Source organism: Numenius arquata, chromosome 5, assembly GCF_964106895.1.
Source record: "Numenius arquata chromosome 5, bNumArq3.hap1.1, whole genome shotgun sequence".
NCBI lineage: Eukaryota > Metazoa > Chordata > Aves > Charadriiformes > Scolopacidae > Numenius > Numenius arquata.
Genome location: NC_133580.1, coordinates 15,549,160 through 15,573,694, shown reverse-complemented (window position 1 = coordinate 15,573,694; position 24,535 = coordinate 15,549,160). Strand labels below are relative to the sequence as shown.

The following is a 24,535-nucleotide window of genomic DNA, read 5'->3' as shown; positions in this document are numbered from 1 at the left end:
TTTGTATCTTGTAATATGGTTTAATGCAAGATTTGTTAATGGAAACCTTTTACCTATGGATTCAGAAATCTTTTTAATGCTTTAAGAAATTGGCACTAATCCATTCTAGGCCTTGCTGAGAGCAAGTCTTCAGATCAAGATTGTCAGGAATCAATTTCAATGAGTTCTAGTATTTTTTTAATTCACTGTCATTAATAATAACAGGTTTTTGCTATAAATGGTTGTTCTAGTTATATTAACAAATTCCTATGAAAACACATTGTTAATACAAGAGTATCATGGTTTTACTAAATGCCATCTTCTGCATTTGTTGCTAGTCATTTATACTTTAAAATTGATGTTAGATTTCCTGAAAATCATAAAACTTCTGGAAGTTATAGGATAACAGAACATGATTAATACTTTACCACAATATTTTTCAGCCATTAGAAACAGTGACTGAAAGGTAACATCTTTGATTTGTATGTCCTCTAATTAACATATTTGGGTTATTTCGTGATTTCTATTACACTAAATGGATTGTAGCTGTATTCAACATCAGAAAAAAAGGAGGCCCTTCTAGAGTTTGCCATCCGTTGACAATCAAGATACACCAGAAGCAGTAAATAATATTTAAGCCACAGTATTGGCTCAGAAATTGCAGGTAACACCACTTCCAGCTGATGGACTGGGAAAAAAACCCCAAACAGCACTCTTGTTTCAAGAAGCATTTAGTACCTTTCAGAGATGCAGAGAAGTTGCTCATATTCTGCATTCTGCCGTCCACTGTGGTTTACAGTGATTATTTGTCACAGCCCAGTTCCACCTCATCTCATGCTGTAAAGCCCACTGTGTATAACAATGGGAATTCATTACTGCAGCGTAAGAGATACCACCAAACTCTAACAAGTGAGGAGAATCTACCTCTTTCTCCAACTGGGATGCTCACCTCTCTCTACACCCAGTATTACAGCACAGGCCTCCCCTGCAGTGCACATGCCAGCACAGTTGCACATTATTATTACACCCCAAAGTAAGAACTAGCTTTTTACAACAACAACAACAAAAAAAAAACCAACCCCAAACCAAATCACCACACCATGAACAACCAATTTCATTTGTGATTCACCTTAACCTATAGATTCTTCTTTCTCTTTTCAGTTTCTTGGCCAGATAGATCACACCCTATAATTATTTGCCTAAAGCTAGGACTGCTAGCAGCCGCTATGTGTGCAGCAGCAGCCCTCTGCTCTCCTGCTCCGGTCTTGCCACTGCTTTTCCTGATTGCCAACTCTTCTGTACTACCAATGTAATATAAAGGCCCTCCTTGCAAAGGGTTTGGATGAACCAAAGCAGGAACCAACTCGGCTTAAAAGTGACCTGGCAAAACGAAGTTATCTGGGGGAAGCCTGTAGTCCATTTCTCCAGGTAGGCCCCCATGCTGCAAGGTGCTGGCTCTAAGGCTGAAAAAAGCAGTGGCCAATAATGTTTTTTTACTGGATGGAGAACTATATTGTAGCAATAGAGGGGGGCAACTATATTACAGCAGTAAACACAGGTGTAAATCATACAATGCTAATTAACAGTTGTTCTTGGTTTTTGTTTCTCTCCATCATCACTTTTTTCCTGTACTGTGTTTGAGGTGTGGACAATGTTAAAAACCATTAAATGTTCTTGCAAAAGTCTACAATATCCTTTTTTAATTCAATCAGAAAAATAAAAATGTTCAACTGAAGTTTATTCAATTAATGTTAGTTCTCAATTTATAAAGATTTTACTATTCATGCAAAGGAAAATGAGAATTATGATGCAATGTGCTGACTTTCAGTGTAGTTTTACAGCCTTTTTAATACAGAAGTAATTTTAAAAATAATAGGCTTAAAATACTAAAAAACCAAGAACTAATAGTTTTGCTAAATTAAGTTTTTATTACATGGTTTCAATTAGCATTCCCTCATCCTCCCACCCAACACGCAGATTGTTCTCTCTTTTCTCTGAAGGAAATTATGAGATTATAGAAGTACAGAAGATACTTCAACCAAATGCTGGAACCTCAATTGAAAACACAAGTATACAGCATTCTCAGAATGATTTGTTGCAGCAAATTCTATAAAAGTTAACAGTTCTTAAAGATATATATAACTTACAAAGCATGTTTCTTGCATATGGTAATAGAAATTATTCTACTAAACTCATCGGTTATTACATTTAATACACACTATGCTAAAAATTACAAACAATAAAATGCTTTCAACCTGAATGTGGTTTTTCACTTCTTTGAAGTCATTAGAAAGCTGCTGTGGTTTTGGTTAAGGTATTACTCTGTAGCATGAGGAAAATGTTATACTACAGGTGCAGAGAAGATTTAATCCACATGTTGCAAGGTTACATATGGATATAAACAATGGATTAATCCTCAGTTCCCTTCAGTTTTGACCCTCACAGGTCAGAAGAAAAATGGCCTAATTCTGAAATTGTATGGTTCCCTGTATTGTCTACACCTTTTACTTCATCTGCAGAAGGTTCCGTGAGACAGACCTTAACTGATTGTAATTTCATCATCATTTATAAAACTAAAGATCATAAAATAGGTAGAAATACCCATACTGAGAGACAGAAAAGAGGTCCCTCCTGCAGACATTACATGTGAGCACAGCAACATAAAAACCACTCAGCCTTGTCCATACTGCTGTAACTACAGTGTGCAGATCAACCACAACTAGACCTAAGTTAGGCAGCTCAGGTATTTGAATACACAAGTAAATAGTACCAAAGAGACAAGACTCAAACCCTGATCAAGAGTGCTGTAAATACCTGAAGTAAATTTCAAGATGTTCTATTAAGACCAAATTTAAACCCAAGTATGTGCTTGGGTATAGAGGGTTTCAATTCTCTTCCCTGATTTAATGAGCATAGATTTTAATGCTTGAGGTTCTGTAGTGAAAGTTCGCATTTGAAAATTCAAAATGCCTTCTCAGTATTTCTTTTAATTATTCTCCTTTCAAGGCATAAATATTTTACCCTAATAAAATCAGTCATATTTCCAAAAAGATTATAAGTACACTGTTATATAAAACTATCGCGCTTAAGAATTCCACAAAAAAAAGTTTGTCACCTCCTGTTCTATTTTCTCTCTGGAACAGAAAAGGACAGTTATGCTGAAGAGTACTCAGAAAAAGCCACCCTGTGACCAGAGTATATGTGGAACTGGGAACCCATTTCCAAAAAGAACTTACTAGGGCACTCAATCAATTTTAACTATTAAACCTCTGGTTTGTTGTGTTTTTTTAAGAAAAAAGGGCAGCCTAATTAGAACAAATATCTTAAAGCTTTCTTTGGAGAATTTAATATTTGTCTATGAACAATATCTATCATATATACTGTCTTCATATTTTATTCTCTATGGTGCCATTCCTTAAAAAAAAAAATATTTGTCAAATTTATAAAACTGTCAGGCTACAGTAGATGTGTTAAGATTAGCTCTCTACTTGATACCAGATTCATCGACCTGAATCTGCTTGACATACCTATTATAGCAAGAAGTTAAAAACACGAACAGGTTCAATCACATTGTCCAGAATAAAAACCCAAAGCTGTTAGATGTAAAAGACTTAAAGTTTTTTAAAAAAATTTTTTAGGAACTGCATAGAATAGAAATCTATTGAGAGATTTATGGAAAACTAGAGAGCTCAATTTGATATGATGCTATTTAAGTATGTACAAACACACATAAAAATCAAAGGAAATCAATGTGTATCTTCCTATTAAGTTAGATACCAATTTTATAGTTGTGAGTCTTATGTCTAAAAGCAGCAAATTTTAGACAGCTGTATGAAACAACAAGTAAACACAGTTTAGAACCAGAGCCAAATACAGTCATTCATTCACATGAGATATAAATAGTAGTAAACACCTTAGATTTGAAGAGTCTTGAGCTTTTCAAACTTTATCTGAGTTTCATGAGGAAAAAACAGTTCTTAAATCTGGAAAAAAAGAACACTATTAAAAGCATATATATCCTACTAAAACTGAATTTCACCCTTAAACAGTACAAACTTTTATTTATTGGTAAGTGGGGGGAAAAAAGTGACCATCAGCAATATAAAAATCTTTAAAAAAGGTTAACAAGCAACTAGGTTCAAATGTTTTCCAGTATGTTCATCCATGCAAGTATATGAAGTACTGTGTGTATAACATGGTCTCCACATGTGTTCAGCTGTTACAACTATCTCCAGGTGAAAGTTTCAAGCACAGAAAGATCATGCACAGAAGCGTACATTCTCCAAGGAGAGATCGCGAAGGTGCAGTGCCCTAAGACCTCCTCTGAATGACAGCTGGGGATCAGTCTAAGTAAGTAAGACTCCCTGTGACGGGTAATCACAACGAGGAGCCAATATGCTGCAAACTTCACTCAGTACTAGCCCTGTTGTGTCTGAGTCAGGTACGCTGTAAAATTTCAATGATGCCTTTAAATTCTAATGGTTTCAAGCTGCTGTAAACTTCTGCAGCAATCAAAAATAATCTGTCATGGGACTAAGGGGTATGAACATCATGTCATAGCCACTCTACTGTTAGATTTATTGGAGGGTAAAGCATGTCATTTATGCATCAACTCACAGGAGAAAAAAGCAACCTCTATGAAGTTAATCTAATAATAGACTGGAAAGCAATGATTACTGTTTCATGTGCAGTAGCTATTTGTAGCAGTGGTTGGCCTAATTCAGCAGGCCTTGCCTGTCAGAGCTCTGGGATTAGCAAGTGTTTAGATTAAAATCTATCGAGAAACATCAAGAAATGGTTTAATGAGAGGAACAAAAGTCTTCATTGTTGCATTTAATATTTGCTGAAACTCTTCTATTTGCACCAATACATTTTTAAAAAGCTTACTGGAAGTGACATCCCAAATAGAATACAAATGTTGAGGGACTGTAACTTTAATTAACCTACAATAGCTTTCTACAATTTCAACATAAAAGTCTGCTCTCACTATTCTTATGCAGGCAGAATGCCTTGAAATTGAGTGCAAGATTTTTTTTAAAGACATGACTAATAATCATAGCCTCGCTGTACTACATACATTTACAATCAATTAAATATTTCACATATATTGACTAATCAACTAATCCTCACTCCCCACGTGGTATAATCCAACTGTTGGCATCATTTTAGAGGAGTAGAAGCAAGAAGACAGACATCTGATATTCAGAACCCAAACATACAGCGAAATGTCACAATGGGGACTGAACGACAGAAAGTCCTGAGATGACCCCAGACCATTCTCATGCCAGGAGCTATGCACCTCCATCTAGAAGGTGCCTGAAACAGTTCTTAAACAATTTATACAACAAAGGATCTCAAATCCCTTAATTAGGCTCAAGTTCTGATGTTAAAGAACTGTGGGGAAGAGGTCGCCTTTCATCTTCCTTCATCCATTAAGCAAAATTAAAACTAAGCCAGGGTAGATATTTCAATTCCCTTTTGCTTATAGATACTGTTCCCCAGAGATCAGAATGTATGCCTCAAATCGAGAAACAAGACATTCCCATCAAAAGGAAAAATCAGAAGTTAATCTGATTAATGCATACATTACATAGCTAATTCTCACCGACAGAATTCTCAGCAAAGAACAAAAAAGAAATATAGAAAATAAGACACTGCAGTGTACTTTCACATGAATGTGAGACACACAAGGGAACATTTAGCCATACCACAAGTTCTTGTTTTCATAGACAAGCAGTCATTTCCACACCTTCTACCAGAAAATTACCTAACCAGCAGAACCCTCCTTCAGATAATCACCAGAATCTACAGAAGACCTACATTAACCCAGTTACCACAGCCAAGTTGTCTTCTTCTCACAGGATGTCAGATAAAATATGAGACACCATGGACTAACAAATCAGACCATGCATCAAGTCCCTACTCCAACCATCACAGTCCACCTCCATGCTCTGTCCATGTCTAACCACCAGCAAAACACCAACTCACGTCTCAGGACAGCTTTTACTGAAAGCCTTCTAAAGTCAAGATATGACCAGCTCCGTACTATCCTTAATAACTACTGTCATCCCAAGAACTTTTCCGGAAAAAGTTGCCACGAATCCCTGAATTCCCCTTAATACAAATAATGCTGCAAAATGTTATGTCTTTATGAACTGTTCTCATCTAGTCTATTTAACTGCAAAGGTAATCTGAAATTCGAAATTTTTCCAAGTGAGATGGAAATTAAAAGCATAATCACAAATATTTACACTAGAAATCCAGTGTTACTACGACTTAAACAAATGTATGCGGGGAATGCGATCTAAGTGCTGGAGAAAAAAAGTTATCTAGGACTAGCTCAGATCTCATGCCATTTCTTGTGAATGTGTAGCAACAAGCAAACATGGACTACTTTATCAATACTAAATACTGACATGCTTTGAAGTCTGGACTGATTGGTTTTGGTTATCAAAACACTAAAGTAACTTTTCTTTTATAAAATAAAATATAAAGCCTACATAAAGGTGAAAAAAAATTTAAAAATTAAGATGTGGCTAAAACAATGTATTGTTTCTTGAGAACATTTTTAAAGGGATGCTTATAGCCCCATAGCTGGTATTTGTGAAAAATCATTTCACCACGATATACAACTGTCTTTGCAATTGCAATTGAATAGCATCCCACAAAATCCATTGCAGAATTTCCATTTGTTACTTCAGAGGCGATGTATAAAAACAGAATCTGATGATGCAGAAGATACAAGTATTGGAGTTCTATTACTGGCTGTCATCTAGCAAAAACACGTGTGGCGTGAGTGATAACATTATAAGTCACAGTTCACCCATTCTTTTAAAAACCAATATGATCTTCCTGAGCTGGAAAACAGGACAACAGAAAAAAATTAGCTCACTACCAAGACCAGCTAGTTCCTCAATTAACATAGTGGCTAATCATCTTAACCTTTAAAAATATGCAGGTAGTAGATCCTGAAACTAAGCAATATTTTACTACACAGGAAACTACTTTGATCTCATTGTTATTTTTACTGTATCAGCACAGAAGTTCTAGAGAAATGTTACACAAATGGACCATTGCTGTTCCATAGATCAGAATCTGAAAAGCAGAAAAATATCGGATGAATGAAAAGAGAAAGGTAAAAAAGAACAGAAAGTAGCCAAGGAGATCAAAGGTCCTTTGATCATACCACATCTTCTATGATAACACAAACTACCCTCATCTCTGTCTACTCACAAGCCAAATCCACTCCCCACCTAGCCATTAGATAGCAAGGCTTGTTGTTTTAAGTACAGAACTCTGTCCAGAGAGCAAATTCCAATACAGAATGGGGACAGCTAAAGAAGAGTGGCCAACACTGGCTTTCCATACAGAGGGCATGGCATGCAGCCAAGTGTAGCCATAGGAGGAGACATGCAAGCAGGGTCTTGGGGCTTCCGTCATCAATGGCAAAGAACCCCAACCGTACTGCAATCTGGCCACTCTTAACACCCTCCTCCTACGTAGGGTCACACATAGGGCCAGACTAACCTGCTGTCTGACAATTATTCATCAAATTCCTGATCTTGATCCCTGGCAGCCATCCTTTGGATTCTGAGGGGTTTCTTGAACTTTCAGGGGTAAGATTTATCTTTCTCATACAAACCTTTCCTAATCCTCCTCCTTTTGCAGGTGGCACAGACACTGCAGGCATGAACACGGGAAACCTACCAGAAGCAATCCTATGATTTATTGCTTCTGATTTCTATCTCTTTTGTATCACTCCTTCTCTTTATTGCCTGGAAATAAACACTAACTTGAAAGGAAAAGAAAAATGGTCACAGACCAGTTTCTAGGATGGCTCTGCTTTTCAAATCAGAAACACACTGGGGAAGATTTTGGTGTGGGCCATGATACTGAAATGGCTCAGCTAATTGAGGGCAACCTCAAGGTCAACACAAATTGTAGTGTAGACATAAAAGTCAAGGGCAAAAAAATAAAGAGGAAAGGCAGAGTAATATGATGCAATGAAAAATGGAGATCAAGAGAGAAACATCAGAAAAGGAAGGACATGTCCATATCAACAGGCCAAAAAACTGTTCTTAGGATATTTTCCTACGCACAATATAAAGTGAAAACTTTCCATCAATGAATAAAAATTCTCAACCGGATCAGGATTCATGCTTAGCTAATACATAGGACTGATAAGCTACTACGAAGAAATATTATCTGTAATTAAAAATTTTAATGAAGCAGTTCCAAAACAGGAAGGCCAAAACAATTTATGACACATTTCCTTGGTGTTTAACAGATTTGAAAAAGAGATTCTGGTGACAAGTTTTCAGCAATCTAACCCAGCTGCAAACACAAAATAACCTTCTGAAGCCTAATACAGACTAATCTAATACATTTCAGGTAAAGAAAAATTGAGATCAATATATCCATATGTCATACAAGACAACACAGAACAATTTTGTAGTGGGAAATACCAAAACCACTATCTAAATGGCAAAGCCCTCCGAATTGCCATTGAAAGATGGCATGGCTTTCTGGGTCAGCTGAATTTGAATAATAGGGTGTTCTTAGCCCAAATAACCTATTGACTTCCCTATATAACAAAATAGAGAGACTCTTTCAAGTGCCTCCTAGATTTAGCAGCTGTTGCTCTGACATTGTCAGCAATGCATCCATCTTAATCACAGTATGATCCTTTCAACTTTTCTTTTTGAGGCTCTGCTTACTTCCTTCCACCCTTCAAGTCCCCTCATCTGCCCAAGATGTATGTCAGCTCAAAGTGCTGTGTGAATACGAGTTAAAACAATGTATCTGGCTTCTCTTGAATTACGCCTCTTTGTCTTAACATATGAGACATATACATCGACATATTTTTGTAGTTATATATAGAGGAGACCTATATTTAGATGCCTATGGGAGGTACCTTCTGGCTACTTTTGTTTTCGTATTCTGATACACTCTGCTGCAGCAACTCCCCTGTAACATCCCTTGCCTATCACCACAGGCATTTTACTTTTTATTCTCATTATTCTTTTTGATTTTTCTTTGCTTGAAATAAAAGACTCCATATGTTTTGCTCCTTTTATTGGAAAATGTTAATGCTGTGTACCAGAGGGCACAGTCAAATGAAGGATTGCCATTTGGACAGAATTACATACCCAAGTACTGCCTACAGTCTATCACCTGTATGAATGCTTTAAGCACATCTCAGCTTTGTTTCTGCCAGAATTTAAGGCAATATTTTAATGTTGGAAACAATATTCAATGCTTTCCAAGGGAATATTTGTTCCGTCAAACTCTTTCAAATTAACCAGTACTTAATAGCCTACAAGTCATCACAGATATGTTTCTAGCTCTTAAAAATGTGACCCATCTGAATTATATCTGCTCTTAAAAGAAAGCTCAACCATATGCACTTTTAGGTAATTTTAAATCATATTCAAACCATTCTCCTCATTCAAGTTCTCATCTGAAAAATTGAAATACTATTTGAACTGCATAGGTCATAACCGTCGGGAGTCCCTGGAAGAAGAGCAGTCCTCATATTTCACCACTAAAGCATGAGAACACTGCGCATCTGAACCAGCTTTAATATACTGGGTAATTCACATTCACTAAGTGGATTAGCTGAAATAAGCATAATAAATGAAAGAGAATAAAATAAAAAACAATTTCACACTAAGTGAAGGCTTGACTTATAGGAAGTGGCAGCTCTGATGGCCCAAGGCATAGAATTAGTTTTGCCACTCGATAATTTGACTGATTCACTCGAGTGGCCAGAAGAGGACATTTTCTGCCTGATTTCAGTGTAATCAAGTCACCTGCTCTGCGATTGCCAGGGCCAAGTCAACTGCACGCTGCTGCACCCCGCCTGCGTGCCGGGAGTAGCAAGAACAGTGTTTTCTGCATATGTGTGCAGAACTACTGAGCCGTTAATGATAGTGAGATTTAGCTACATCTGTACATTAGTGTATTTTCATTTCAGACCATATATGCAATATTAAAATAATCTATTCCCTTAATTCCCTTATTTACATAAAGTTCGGGGCTACTGATGGGATGTTCTCCGAGTTCTGTTACACATACAGCAATACGCTTATGCATTACTTTTAGTTAAACAAAAGAGGTGACATGCAAATACAGAAAGAAAGTAATTTAAAGAGACTGGAAATACAAATCACATTTTCTGTCTTAATTAGAAATGACTATGAAATTCTTCACTAACAATTACAGCAAGATTTTGTGTTAAATTTATGTAACACGCTTTAAATATGATTTCCCTCCTCATATCTATATTATATAAAAAGACTATAATATACATGCAGAGATTTGGGAATGCATATGAACAACTTGCATGACATGATGTCAGTTTTATTCCTGCTTTGCTGAACTGGGGTCAGACAGATAAATGCAATACATATGCTCATCTTTAAGCATATGACCAGTTTTACTGGTTATTATTTATAGCTAACCTTTCAGAGCAATGATTGTATACTGCATGTCAAAAGAACAGAATTTTATATTACTATTGAAAAGAATATTTCCTTCCCTTTATGCAAATATTAGACTGAGACTACCCCAGTCAGGAGACATAATCCACTTAGAAATATCATTATGATTAAGCACATCCAATCAATATGCAAATGTGAAAAACACTAATTAAGCATTTTATTTTTTACAATTGTGCAATGGTAAAAACAAAGATATGATGTGTATCAAAATGATTTAACATTCTATAACCAATTTTCTACTTGACATATGTTTCTGCATGATTCATCCATTTTCCCGAATCAAAGTCCATGATCTGGCAAACTAAATCTGCTAATAAAATGAAAAGGTGACCTTGCTTAATTTAATAAGTCTGTGTAGAAATACTCTTTCAACATGTTAAAGAATTACAAAAAGGTTATCATAGCTCGCTTTCATGGGAGAGTACTCTACCTTTTCCAGCTCATTTCTCAGGCTTTTACTGTAATTCATTAGATTACATAAAAACAATGTAGATCATTATAATTTAATAAAGCTTTTTCTTTCCTAATAAAATGTCTGTCATTTACATTCAGGCATGTATTACATAAAATGCTTCTCTTTCTGAAGTAAAGCTTTTCATATTCAAGTCACAGGAGGTTGGTAGCTCTTGGAATTACTTTTCTTTGCAAAAGATCTTCAGGATAAATTCAGATCCTAGACTGAATCCTCCAGACCTGTGATCCTACATTTACCTTAAAAATAGGTACAACACGGCAGCAGCAATGCCAGTTGCTATCAGCATGCCTCTCTGCAAACTGAACAGCTCTCTCTCTTCAGCAAAAGGACGGCGTATAATACTATACTCATTAAGTCAGCTTGTTTTTCTTTACACCCATTAATGTTGACTATGATAAAATATTTTATACTATACAAATACATTTTCAGTGAAATCTTAATATGGTCCCAGTCACTTAATGAGAACTATCAGACAATGAAATCTATTTTAGTTATGCTAGCTTCAAAATATAAACGTGTGCCTCTTCAGTATGCTCAGTAAGAGATGTTTCCTTTTCATCATGAATCCTAATTTGTTGCCAGCACTTGGCATCATGTTTTATTACTTGGTTAGGGCCAAAAGAAGAATACATTCTTCTTGCGCAGGAGGAAACACCAACCGCAGCCGCTGTATTTTCTACGTAGCAAAGGTCTGCTCCTTGGGAGATCAGCTATGCAAGCAGCTTCTCCAGAAAGGACAGTGAGGCAGCCTTCATTGCTAAACTTCTTCTCTCGATCTTCTACACGTGACTTAAAAGTATGCCAAAATCTTCTCACAGAGATTACCAGTGCAGTTTTTCACTACTTTACATAGACTCAAATTGTCCCTTCCTGATCACACGCAGCATTCTTTGCCTAGTTTGAACATATTTACCCTCTTGCTTTCAGCATACCAAGCTCTCCCCTCTGCAAAACCAATGAAAAGGCTAATGCAGAGATCAGCAGCAGCAAATGAAAAATTTCTACTATTTGTTATTGCTGCCTCAACTCCAGAAGAAATATTTCCAGGAGAAGGGAGAACTAGAACCAGTGTTTTGCAAATCATCATCCTCAGACAAGCAGGATTTCCATCTATCACCTTGGTTTCCAAGTGCAAGCCACTCCCATCACTCTGAGATGCTCAATGTGGCCGAAAATAAACAAATAACCATTACCATTCAGGTGACTTCCCAATCATTAAAGTTTTTTCCAAATTTTTTTTCAAAAAACACGTTGTTTCTTTTCACAAACTCTAGTCACACAAGACAGTACAAGAACGAAGACTGCTAGGACAATCAAAACTGAGCATTGGTTTGACATAGGCACTGAATTCACAATTTTGCAAAAAAAATCCTTATGGAACATGCTTTCCAAAACACTATAGTAAACAAGTAGCAAAACACTTTTTAAGCAAACAAGTAATCCAATCCAAATCAATGGAATTATTTGTTTGGCTAATCTTAAAAACATACTGAAGTATTTCACTTGCTTAGAACTCTAGAGGTCTGTATGACAAGGACCAAAGCACAACAGCTGTTAAATTACATTAAGAGTACTTAGTACCTGACCAGAACTGTAAGTATGCAAATACTGGGGATTAAAGTATAGTACATGCTTACTTTTTAATCCAGTGAGATTTATTCTCTATTTTTTCTGAACAATTTGCAGCTGTGTTGTGTACCAGGAATTTTCCCAAAATACAACCTTATGAAGCTTTCCTTTAGAAAACCACACTACACAAGTCTGATATAGATCTGAATACTGCATTTTAAGGTAATTTATGTAAATGCAGTAGATTTTAGCATTGCAAATAGATGATGGATCAACATTTTTCTGAAACTAGAGATGTATTAGCCAATTACAATTGTATCTATTTAAACAGTTATAGACCGTTACCTTTCAAAGTCATAGGAATAAAAATTTAAATGTGCGCTGGTATTTTGAGTTTAACTGGTCTTCTGAAATACTGTTGCATAAACCTAAACAGAGTAGAGGTATCAGTGAGCTCCTTATCTCTGATGATGTATGCCATAATATTCCAATTTCTGTTTTTAGCATAAAATATGCTTCTTTTAAAATGGAGACCCATGAACAGGCCTTATGTCACCCAAGGTAAAAGTCCAGAATCTGAAGATCCTTGATTTGCCTACTAGAGGATTATCACCCTACAGTGTATTTGATGAGCCTTGTAACCCGCTAAATCAATAAGCCATTCTCCATCAGGGAGAATGTAAAAATTCTTCAATGACAATACAACTTCAGCGAATCCAAAAAACAGCTTCCTGTATTAAAATGCAAGACTGTACAATATGCAGCCAGTCTGGGATTCTTACACAAACACTCTTAAGGCATTTAAATATACTTACTATGATACTGGTTAAAGATACCAAATGGAAAACATTTCAGACTCTTTAACTATTTGTTCAACTTAATCATGCTACTGTAAAAGAAAATAAAACCTAACAAGAACTATTCAATTACAATAGCGTTATGCTGTTATTGCCAAAACAGTCCTCCATAAAACAGAGAGTGTTGAAGACAAATCTTTTATACCTCCCAGTACTATTTTTGACTTTAAGACATTTCTTAATCATGACTTAAAAAAGCCAAAACAGTTTCAAAGTCAGTTAAAGATGCGAGCGAGAGCAGCAGACAGGTATTATGATCATTATAGATCTCAATGCCTTCAGACAGCAGGCTAACAGAAAACCTGGTAGGAAAGAATGTCACAGATTATAAAAGCAGACAGAGGAAAACTTACTCATTTTATTAACTCTTTGATACTTGGGACAACTTTTTTCAAATGGTTCCCTTCTATTTGCAAATCAAGATAAATTCAGTGCAGACCTGCCCGGAGTGTCCAGACAATATAGTCTTAATTCTTTCAGTGTGACCGCTTTGGTTGAACTTTGTCACCTCAAAAGATGTAGGAACTCAGCAGGATCAAATTTTTAAAATGCTTAAAAATGAAAGTATATTACTGAGTTTCACACTTCTTGGGCAATATTTAGTAGCTGAGGCTATATGTAAATTAAATTTCCAACAAGGTTAACCGATCGGTAAATTCCCAACAGCTTTAACTATTCATTGATCAAAAATATAATGTCCCACCCAGATAAAGCAGGCACTAAAAATGGATCCCTAAAGAAAGATAATACTAAAAGAGAAAAGGAAAGAGAGGAAGTGAGTGACTCATAGTCACCAAGTATAGTTTTTAGATTATCAGAACTCTACTGAATGGCTGTATTTTAAAGAGTAATGATATGATCCTGCATTCCTCATTCACTCAAATTCATACTCCCTTCAGCACAGAAATTTGCTGGCATGAGATGGGGTGGTATTCAATCATGCAGCATACACGGTCTTTAATTTTAAAATCCAGTTAAATAGATGTTCTAACATCATTTTTTATCTAAGAACATTTCATGATAAAATAAAGAGTGAGCATGTAACTTATTTGTCAGCTTTACTGTGTAGTGGATAACTTTCCTATGTTACTCACACGAGCTTTCATTTCCCAAAGCTATATGCATTCATTATGACAGTAAAAATGAAGAGTTGCTAAAGAGATGTATGCATTTTTATTATTGTTTGAAAAAATAGATCTTTCTACAATCCTTTGAGCTTCTGAGTGTGTGATTTGTATAAAATATTTCTCATTTTGGGGACACACCAGATGGAGTGCAGGGCACTGTGGGATATGCCATTTATCACAATGACAGTGCGTAGGTAGCACTGATCCTCTCACCACAGGGGGAAGCTAGAGCTGCAAATGTGGAGCAGCATTAAAAGCCTGACGAGTGGAGTTTGGCAACACTTGTACTACTCATTAACTTAATCATATTAATTTATTAGCCATATATATCAAAGTAATTCACTACCAAATTGTCACCAAGAACAATTTATAAACTGTTAACGTTCCCCATAGGCAGAGGAGTGTTGTGGCATCCTTAATCAGTATGTTTGCTTTTGATTAAAAATAATAATTTCAACCAAGCCAGGTAAAGCCAACAATGACAAAGTCATGCATATGTTTCTCATTATAAATGGAACTTTAAAATGACATCTATGACAACTGGGGAAAAAAAAGAGGTAATTGTAAACAGTGAAATGAGCCACAGAAATAGAATGTAAACATAGAAAAATGTTCAGTTAAGTGTGCTGAGAAAGGAAAGGGTTCCCTTAATGTTACAATCATCTGCTCCCTGCTCTCAGAGGCTTCAGGACTCCTGCCAGCAGCTGCCAGCCACAGCGGCCCTACATCAAACACCCCAAGAAGTGAAATCAGTCAATAGATGTTCTGTAGAGTGACCCTGAGTGAACTCTTATTCTTCAAATAACAGCTCTTTCTTGGAAGCAGACTTTACAACACAGGAAAACCTTCAGAGCCTGGTTTTGGCATTCCCAGCCTCTGAGCCAATGCTACACGTGGAGCAGATTCACTGCCTCCAGCCTCACTGTGTCCCTCCTTAAGGGAACGTCCTTGCTTCTCCTGTGGCTCCTCTCTTCTGACCCTGAGAACATCTTACAGTTCCTCAGCCAGGAGAGGATGGTGGCCACTGGAGCAGCAGCAGCCTCAGATGGAAATAAGGAGGATGATCCATGGGTTCAATGGCAAGAGGGAGCTCCTGCAGGCAGCTGTGAGCATCAGCAGAGCTGTGCTGGCTGACAATGTGTCCACCTTGATAAACAGCAACTGGATACCAAAGATCTTGAAAGCCTCAACTCTCATTCATTTCTATAACAAGGATATACCAAATAAAGTTCCTAAAGACTGCAGCAAATACTGATTTATCCTCTCTTTCCTGTAGAAAGACTAAGTGGCTGCTGCTATCACTGCTGAAATGAAGCAACACATGAAGTTATCGTACTCCTGTGAGCTGCTCTATTTATTTACTTGAGGACTACAATGATGTGACTTGGTATAGCTATTAAAATATTAATTTCACTAAAATATTAATTACATGAAACTATTCAGTTCACAACAGCATCTCTTAACTATAAGACAAAACTATAATGAAAAAGTATTCATATCTGTTTAAACAGGTCAATATTTTAATTATTACATTCTTAAAAAATAGACAAACAGCTAATGAGGCCATGTCTATTTTAGCTGTCTTTTTATGAAATTAAAAAGGATCACTTCAAGGGAATGAAATTAATCTAGCTGATAACAAAAATAGCAGTTTATCTTACACATTTGGACATGCAGGTGGTTTACTTCTGTCACCTGGGCAGACCAATGTAAGAAAACAGCAGAAACTTGATGATAGGTGCTGGCAGTGGGTTTAATCAGGAGGTATTAACACCAGGGAGGACCTTGGATATCCTGCCCACTCATGGCAGCACCAGCCACTGTCACTCCACACAGTACATACCACAAAGCCTTCCCTGGTAGGGAAACAATCAACTTGTTTCCCTACAAGTTGGGTAGAGGGTGAACCTCTACCCTTTCACCCTAGAGGTTAGGTAGAGGTTCACCCTCTACCTAACCTATGAAATTCTGAATCCTCCTGCCTCCCATCCAGCAAAGGCCACCAAAGTCAAGTATCCATTTGAAAATTCCTCATTTTCCTTTTCTAACACACAATTGCCCATCAGTCAGGCTTCCTCCCATCTCCTGCACTGAGCACTTGGCATCCCTCAGCCCTAAATCCTCATTGCAATCTATCCGCTGACCTATACCGCAGATACCCTGCCAACATACACTGGATCAGGCCTACCAGGCTTCCCACAGCTCCAAACACCACATCACAGAAATATAAAACAGAAACAGAAATGTTTTAAACAGGCTTGCATCTTCCTGGCACCCAGTCTCACCAGACCTTCCAGCACCCCATCAGCTTCAGCTGGGGGAATCCCAGTACATGTGCAGTCAGAGAGATGCCCATCCTACCACTTGAAAAAAAAAAAAAAACCAACACTTGCCCCAAAAAGCAGGTTTTTGCCCTGTACCACTATCTAACATACTTCTAGTGGCAAGATGATTTTCTTCATGAGCTACCCTCTCCAATACCCTGAAAACAAGATGGAGCAGCCCCTCAAAAGGTTTTATTGAAATAACAGCCATTCTACAAATTGAAGAGAAAAATTGCAATGAAGATTTCCTGTAGTGGTTTTCTAAATCTTTTTTGGGGATGACCTAAATGAAAGGTAGAAGGACTGAAGTTGGCATGGTTAACTATCAAAAGATCCAACTACTCCTTCAGCTTCATTCCATATCAACTGTTTTCTGAACTACTGGCTTAAATCATATAATGGATTTCGGCTTCTCTCCACACAGCAAACTACTGCTTCAGACCCTAAAACTTCCTTAAAGATCTATTCCATAAATCAATCCCAACTCTCTTGTTAAAATATACTGATGACAGACTTGTACATTAATAGGAGATAAAGCCTTTTTTTGTAAATGTCACTTCATCACACTGCATGTTCGAAGAACTGAGCCTTTGATGACCATCCCTCCGTGACATACAGGATTTTTCCTTTGCCCTCACAGCAGGCAAGGACACCACGCTGATTTCCACATTTCATACATGAATACAAGAAGAAAAACACTTTCTCCTAAGCTAACGTGAAATGGACAGTACTTAAATAACAGCCCTTGAAGGATGCGGTTTGGGCACAGTTATTGTGGTGTTTACACAAGCCCTTCCCGGTGGCACGGGAAGTGTGCCCAGACACACCACTTCATCTTTCTTCAGTCACAGCACTTTTAACCACCCTGCTGGTCTAGCGTCATCGTCACTCTCCAATGTTCCCATTCCACAAAAGTGGAAGGTACCTACAAATATTTTAAAAAGTCAAGGCTTCACTTACAGCTCCTTCACAAATTACTTATGTATAAGAGTAGTTGTAGTCCACTTTGCCAAGAGGTAAAAAAATTACACTCTGCACCGGGAAATGCAGTATTCCTAATTTAACTACCTGTTTATTATGTGAAAATGACCATGTAAACTGAGCTGACACAAACCAAATGGGTGATGAAAATAACAGCACATTTCAAGGAGTGGAAACACAGATGGCTCACTCAAGTCTGCAGGAAGTTACTAATCATCACTCTGTAATACCCTCTACAGACAGATCTGTGAGGTCTGCAGCCAGAACAGCAACTTCTTGAGACCTATCCATCTAACCAACAGCAAGCCTGGACACAAACTGCTCCACTTTAACTTGACAGAAGACTAAAGGGGAGGTAAAACTGAAAAATGCAATGGATGGATAAATCATGCTGCATTTGCTGACGTGGAGTCTGTTACTAAAATGAGCTTATCTGAAGAAGAAAACAACTCAGATGTTAAGTTGGGCTTATTAGAAAATGAGGTAGCTGCTTAAGAAGAGTGTGATTTTTTATTTTTAAGAACAAGGTAGGCAGATTAACATGACCATCTGCATCTGTGCTGTGGGAAGAATGGGCAAAATCAGATACAGATTATCAAGGAGTGGACAAGAAGACATTCACAAGTAATGCTTTGGACAATTACATTGCAGTTAGAGGAAGCAGGTAACGAAAGAAGTCACCAAGACATAAAGAGTTGTTCCTGCCTCCATATCAGCATCCGCTCTACTGAAAGGGATGGATCCAGCCCTACCATGCTGCGAACTCTCTTCAGTCTCTGCCCCAGCCCTGGTCCTGCTCCCCTCTCACAGCCATCTGAAACACCACATGGGAGCAGACAGCACTCCCTGCAGAAAGTTTCAACAAGCTGGCAGGTCCCTGAGCAGGGGACAGCAAGGGATAGGAAACAGATTCAGTTTTACATACAAATTCTGTGGGCCAAAATTCTCAGAACCAAAGCATATTATATGCAAGTGAGAACATAAATAACCAAATTAAAACTTAGCCAGTAGACAACAGGTGAATATCCTTGCAACTTCTATTCCAGTCTATTACCCAGCACTTGGAAGTCTGGAAGAAAAACCTCTCTTTTCTGAGAATTGTTTTTGTTCTTAGTTCAGCCAAAAGGAAAGAATCCAATTGCAAAAGTGTTGGAAGGCAACCAGAGCAAAGCAGTCAGTAATTAAGTGTAAATAGGTATAAATAAAGCTAATGGAGGCTTCATATCCCGAGTGCTCCATCAAGTTTACAACAGCCTAAATCCCCATTGAGTTTCCAAGTGGCTCTTTTGGCACCTTTCCTTACTCAGCGACTCCCCCAACTTTTACACTGCTCTTTCTTTATGAACAAGATAAAACTCAAAAACTTCAGGAGTGACAAGACCACAGAGGCCACCAGCATGAAGCTGCCCTGCTGTGGGTTGGTGACAGGGCTGCTTCATCTGCAGGGACCCGTCTTGTCCAGAGCACGACGCTGCGATGCTCTGAAATGTGCACTTTCTTCCGCCTACAAGCTGCTTGCAAAAACTCCCTTTCAGCTGCTCGATGCACATTGTCTGTGACTTTTGGCACTTGGTCATGCAGAGGTTTTCATAGGCAGTTCCCAAGGTCACGAAGGCGACCACCCCAGGCCTCAGCTGAGAGACAGACCCCTGAGGCCAATCTTCTCATGCAACCCGCCGTGTGTTAAACAAAGTGGGACATAGCCCAGTCATCACTTCAGACTCCAAAAAACTTACAACAATCTAGAAATTCATCTTAGATGTTTTTTTTTTACTTAAACTCTGTGATATTTAAAATATCTGAGACACACAGAATGTGTCTATGATACTACTTTAGTGTGCATACTCAGCACACTGCATCCTAAAATATTTCCTAATTTAAAGCAATATAGCAGCCTGCATAATTTGATGTCCTATTTGCAAACACACACAGGGTAGAAAAGCAATATGGAATATTCTGGATTTCTGACAAGACATTATCAATGCAAGGTGGCTCTTCTGCCTTCCTGTCTATTGGTAATAACATAAACACCACCAAATCCATGAAATTCCTGAGCTGAGAACATGATAGAGCTACTAAAACCCCTCTCATTTATAAACTGCTAATAAGAGTGAAAACCCAGGTCTTGATGCCTACCACATATACAAACAGTACATGAAGTTCCACTAGTTCAACTGTGGCACCTGGCTCTAGTGAAATGCTTTCATACTTTATTAACTACTTGAGTTAAGGTTTCTGTGAGTATTGCTTAAGAATATTCATTCCCACTACCACAGTGATAAAGGTTATTGGTTCACTGTGAAGTCCTCATGACATTTGGAGTTTCAGGAGAAATTAAAGATCTCAGCTTTGTTACTCCCCTGAACACTGAGAACCGCTGAGGCACCCAGTTGCAGCTCCGTAAATTCTGCAAGCAGAGTATCTGCAAGATCAAGACAGAAGTCACTGTACTCCTATCAATATCTTTTTTTAATTCTGCTTTTCTTGCAAGATGTTCTATGACTTTATATTCTGCTAAACACTTCACCAAGTTTGGTTATTATGGGGATACAATATATTTAGAATGGATTTTGACAATAAACCTAAACCAGCTAAGCCTGTTGAACATTTAAACAATTACTTTTATGAGTATAATCTGTTAATAAAGCTTTATTACAAAAATAAACTTACCTTTAGCACACAACAATTAATAAAAAATTAAAACACTCATCAGAATAGCACAAGATTTAATTTAAAATCTATTAATAAATTAATGAAGTGAAATGAAATACTATGCATTAAATTATGTTTAGGGTTTGTTTATAATTTCACATATTTTCATGCTAGTTTTTTCATATTATGAGATTGAATGCAGATTATTGAAGTACAAACCACTGTGGCAATGTGAGCTTATCTGCTTTTCAAGTGTTTCTTCTATAATTCCTACAAGCATTTCTCTGTCTTCCCAGCATACATTAATGATGTTACGATACAATACACATTATCCACGCTGTTCATATCCCATGAGAACTAAAATACACATGCATTTGAAAGGAAGAAATGCATGCTACAGGGCTCTGAGACAATAGTTCATTTTCTCAGTTTTTTTTCTTTTACTGAAATAACACATTTAATGGAATTTCCTGTAAGGAAATTACAATTAATAAAGAACTAAATTACAAATCCATTAGATTTCAGACGCTGCAGCAACAAAACAGAGTTTTCATGAACACTCAAAAAATCCAATAATGTAACCTCTGGTAAAGCTTGAAAAAGCCCTGAAGGACAAGGCAGTTAGATCAATATTAGTTTATTTTAACTGCTGTGCAGTATGAAGAGATGAGGCTGATCATCTGATGGATTTTATTACCTGTCGGAGAGATAAGTCCTGGTGATAAGAGGCCTGGAACTCCATGGGGCAGAAGACGTGCATTTTCTTGTATCGCAACTCCTAGTGAACGCTTGGGGGGTCTTCCTGGTCGAGAGCTGATGAAATAAGAGGATAAATGAAAACGTATTTTCTTTTTGAAATACTTGCTTACTACATATGGTATTGATTTGTATAAAATACAGGAACCATCCATGATACACAAAAATATATTAGAAATTCTTGCCTAGGAAAAAAAGAAAAGTTAATTGATTAAACATACAAGATTGTGTAAGTTTCAAATAAACTAACAACAAACTGCCAAAAAGCACCTAGAGTTAACACAATCATGAGTTTAAAGTCACATAAACTACTAGAAAGCTAAAAGGTTTTTTTTTAATTTGCACCACAAGACCAGAAAGCAATCCATATTTCTAGTCCTATCGTACCACTACTTTGCTAATTAATATTATTTTCTCAATATTATTGTCTGTAAAACGGAGCTCCAGAAATTCACATGTATGTGTAATTCACGTGTAAAGTCCTGAAAATGCAACTAGATGCACTACTTGGCTCCCAAGCCATGGTTTATAGGGGTTGTGGATTTATGATGCAATGACTATCGGGACTCCAGAGCTATTCAGATTGGGTGCATCAGAATTTATTAGCTCAGCCCCCGCGCTGGATGAATACAGCCACGCTGCTTCCAGCCGCCACTACAAACCAGCTCAGGGCTGACCAGGCATCTCAGCCTGGCTGACCAGGCTGCTTTGCAGAAGGAACATCTACATGTACCTCTACTGCCCATACAGTGATCAAGCTTTTCCATTATCCAGGGCTTCCATGACCTTACAAGACATTAGTGGAGAGGGGTCTCAGCACTAACTGGTCCAAAGTCTGTGCCAGACACCTGTACCACGGAAAAATAAAAGTTGTGCTGCCCAAAGATGAGAAGTTGAAACCTTGAACACAACATATTCTTTAGCCTTGCCTTCCGAATCATGGCAGAAAATTGCCTACTTCTGAGGATGCAGCAATAATGTAACACTGAGCTTTTCCAAAACTGACTAATCTTTATGGATTGATTGGTGTTTTAATTATTACAGATTGGTAAAACCAAGAATGTTAACCCAACCTGTCAAAAATCTCACTGTCCCTTGACCAGCTTATGAATTATGATTGCAGTTTTTAATCCAAAATGTGAAATGTCTGTTTACAGACCTGTTACATTTAATTATTGTTTTCAACTACCACATTTACCCCTGACATCACTATGTGTACATAAAATCATCCTACACAGTTGCCATCATAATACAGAGATTTACAGACCGAAAACCACTTGAATCAACTCTTTCCCAAGCTAGCTAATAAAAATTCAACCTCCTCGTGTTTGGAAAAGTATTGCTGCTTCTCTTTGGTCAAAATAAATTTTCCTCCGTTGAATAATAGTGCCTTTGACAAAATATAGTGAAACACTGTATAAAATAACTAAGCTGCAACAATGAATGAGGTTTGAATAGAAAGTATTTCCAAAATGACTTCTAGTTCACAAAGAAATTTAAGTTAAACTTCACTCTATCAACTTACAGTGGCAAAGCCCTCCATCAACGTAAAGCAAACTCTGTGTTTAAATGAAGACAGCTTCCAGCAACACTACACAGAGGTACCATTAACCTGTTCATTTTTCACAGTGTGCTCGTGTTATTTTGTTTTAGTGTACATCAAAGTAGCACAAAATCATTTTTTTGGTTTATTATTTTATCTCTATAAAACTATTCCCCCCTGTTTTTAGCTTCAGGTTTGTCCATTTTGTATTTCATTTTATTCAGTACTTTTTCCATTTTTCTTTTTTATGCTTTAAGTTGTTTATCATGGCTACACAGTAAAGCCTACTACAAGAGCCCAGACTCACTAGACTACCATAAAGTAAGCCTAAAATAAGAGTATTTGAGTTTCTCAGGAAGTTAGATGAACACATGCATTCTCTATTAAAATCACCTGCTGAAATTATCCACTGCACAAGAATATTGTCTAACAGACAGTAATAGGCTGGTATGTTGGGGTTTTAAACAAAAAAGAATCATTGATTTACAGAAGCCTGTGCTTACACACATGCACGTGTAAGTGCTTAGTTGGCACTTACTGTCTCTGAAAAAAATTACAAACCAGCTAAAATTAGCAGCTTTCTCAGCAGAAGAGCTCAATCAACAAAACTACAAAACATTCTTTTCTCAAGCTGAAATACTAACAAATCTTTTGCATAAAACTCCATATGTTGTTATTAATCTAAGAAAAATATTTTAGAAATTAAACAGCTTTAAAAGATTTTTATGAAGAGATGTTTTATTTATGCTTTGGGTTTTCAGAGGAAGAAGTGGGAAACAATGGATTTTCACTCCTGGTTATGCAGTTTTTGCACACAGAACATTTTCTGTCGATGACTGTTGCCTCTGGGTAGGCAACTTGTAGCCCACAAGTTTACCAGATCAGACGTTAAGGCATTTCCCAGCATATACTACAAGCAGAAATGAAACTCTCCAATCTGTGGTTATTCACTGTACGGAATGCTCAGGGTTTAAAAAAAAAAAAGTTCTAGGAGATCATGAAAGAGAAGTTCACACCAAAACTTACTCAGCTCCCTTTCAGAGTCCCACTGACTGCATTTATATCCTGCCTACTTATACAAGTAAGGCAAGCACCACTGGGAAAACATAGCAGTGTTTTCTCTGGGTTTTGGTGTCTTTGGGATTGTGGTCCTTTTGGGGACGAGGGGTGATAGTCTCTGAAGAAAAAAAGGAAAAAAAAAAAGCATACTTCTAACCCACTCACGTCCTTTTAATGAATATGACTATAAAGCAGTAACTACCAGAGGCCAGATTCTGGTCTTACTTACATAGCTGTAGCCATAATAATTCAAATGGAATTGTTCCCAGCTGATTCTGTTCAGATAAAATCAAAGTCCTTTGTCTCTAATTTAATGTTAGTTTTTAAATTAAAAACTCAAGGCTGGACACTACTTATAGCTGACTGTCACTCATACAACACCTGCAAGAGAACTGTTTGGGTCTTTAACACTGTGTTCTCTAGTTTACATGTGAACACCTTTAATGCCGTGTCTGGTTCCGAATCAAGGAAATGAAGCAAAAAGCCACGCAGCACTGCGATACGCTACTGCCGAGTCTGCAGCAGATACCTTGCACTTCCAGCTAGATGGCCTGGAGATGACCAGAGAATATGTCACCCATCATGAAGCAAGATCTGTTACTTGGGAGGACCCCAGAACTCACAGAAAGCACCTTGGTAGCATATCTGAACCAAAACACTTCCAGTCTTGTTTTGGTTAAAAACAAATCTTCTGTCATTTTTGTTTACACA

The 24,535-nt window shown here is 37.3% G+C and overlaps 1 protein-coding gene across 1 annotated transcript in view; it reads right to left on the bottom strand.

Moving 5' to 3' along the window:
• The window catches only part of DACH2 (dachshund family transcription factor 2), a 306,794-nt gene that overhangs the window by 130,518 nt on the left and 151,741 nt on the right, over nucleotides 1-24,535 (bottom strand). Inside the window, exon 2 of the mRNA XM_074147347.1 lies at nucleotides 21,164-21,279. Within this exon, the coding sequence (XP_074003448.1) occupies nucleotides 21,164-21,279 (116 nt within the window). The remainder of the gene's footprint in view (nucleotides 1-21,163; nucleotides 21,280-24,535) is intronic.